The sequence below is a fragment of the Ceratina calcarata genome, unplaced genomic scaffold, assembly GCF_001652005.2.
Source record: "Ceratina calcarata isolate Rehan_Ccalc_2016 unplaced genomic scaffold, ASM165200v1 scaffold2872, whole genome shotgun sequence".
Classification (NCBI taxonomy): Eukaryota; Metazoa; Arthropoda; class Insecta; order Hymenoptera; family Apidae; genus Ceratina; species Ceratina calcarata.
In genome coordinates this window covers 2724-3702 of record NW_017151075.1, presented here as the reverse complement: position 1 = coordinate 3702, position 979 = coordinate 2724, and the positions used below count along the sequence as shown (strand labels likewise).

Below are 979 nucleotides of genomic sequence, written 5' to 3'. Positions count from 1 at the left end.
GTTTTATTCTTGCCTCATTAGTGTTTAATTATTACTTTATATTATGTTTTGTATATAGTTCAAGATGAAGCTACATTAAGCCCGGCAGATAGTGATAGTTGGTTAAATGTGAATCCGGAGCAACTGGAAGCGTTCTTAAATGAACAGTGGGGAAATGTTAAAAGCAAGAAACACGAATCAGAATCATTAAGTCTTAAGGAAAAAGTACAAATGTTCTTGAACCAAAATAGTGACGTTGATGGTGTACAATTCTTAGAGTACGTTATATATTTTTAAATTCTAGTAACAATGCTTCAAAGAATACAATTTATGTATTTTCTTCTTTAGAGGTCACTCAGCAGAAATGGATTTGCATGATGCAGAAGACAATGGAAGAGTTGAATTTGATTCGGATATATTTGACTCTACATTACGAGGTATACTAGATTTAGTCGTTCCAGGAAATGAAGGGGAATTTGATGGTAGCTCTGAAGGATCTTTGGGTGAGGAGGATGAAGATAAAAGAAATGAAATGGACAAATATATGCGATTGTTAAATTCAGAACTAAAATCTGGAATGGAAACGAATGACAATTCTGAAGGGAATAAAGATGCTAATGTGATAGAAGATAATTTAATAAAAAGTATATCAGAAGAAGCTGGTGGTTCAGGACCAACTGGAAATATAATAGGTGGACCTGCTCGACGACTTATGCATTTGCAATTACAATCACCTACTACAGTACCTCCAGATTTGCAAAGTTAATGACTTTTCTATCAGGATATGTCAATAATTATTAGATTAAAATCTCATCAGTCTTATATGAATTATTAGCGTCTAGTATTTCAAGAATAGTATCTTTATTGTAGATAAGTAAAAGTTTATCGTTCATCTACGTACGAACGTAGTAGAACCAACTAGTAATTTAAATATTTTATTTACACGTGTAAGGTATTATATTACATTTACATTTTCTACTGATTTTAACTTTTTTATTCA

General features: G+C 31.6%; 1 protein-coding gene across 1 annotated transcript; it reads left to right on the top strand.

The window, feature by feature from the left end:
* The first annotated feature begins 33 nt into the window (after positions 1–33).
* On the top strand, positions 34–979 carry LOC108623665 (protein ecdysoneless homolog). The gene is made up of 2 exons (XM_018022341.2): positions 34–257; positions 328–979. Exons 1-2 carry the CDS (start codon positions 211–213, stop codon positions 743–745), a joined length of 465 nt encoding a protein of 154 aa, XP_017877830.1. The 5' UTR covers positions 34–210; the 3' UTR covers positions 746–979.

Excerpts from the sequence above, each read along its gene's own strand:
- LOC108623665 (XM_018022341.2), top strand. The coding sequence starts at position 211 with ATGTTCTTGAACCAAAATAGTGACGTTGATGGTGTACAATTCTTAGA. Across the intron at positions 258-327 it reads GATGGTGTACAATTCTTAGA|AGGTCACTCAGCAGAAATGG; the intron begins GTACGTTATATA and ends TTTCTTCTTTAG.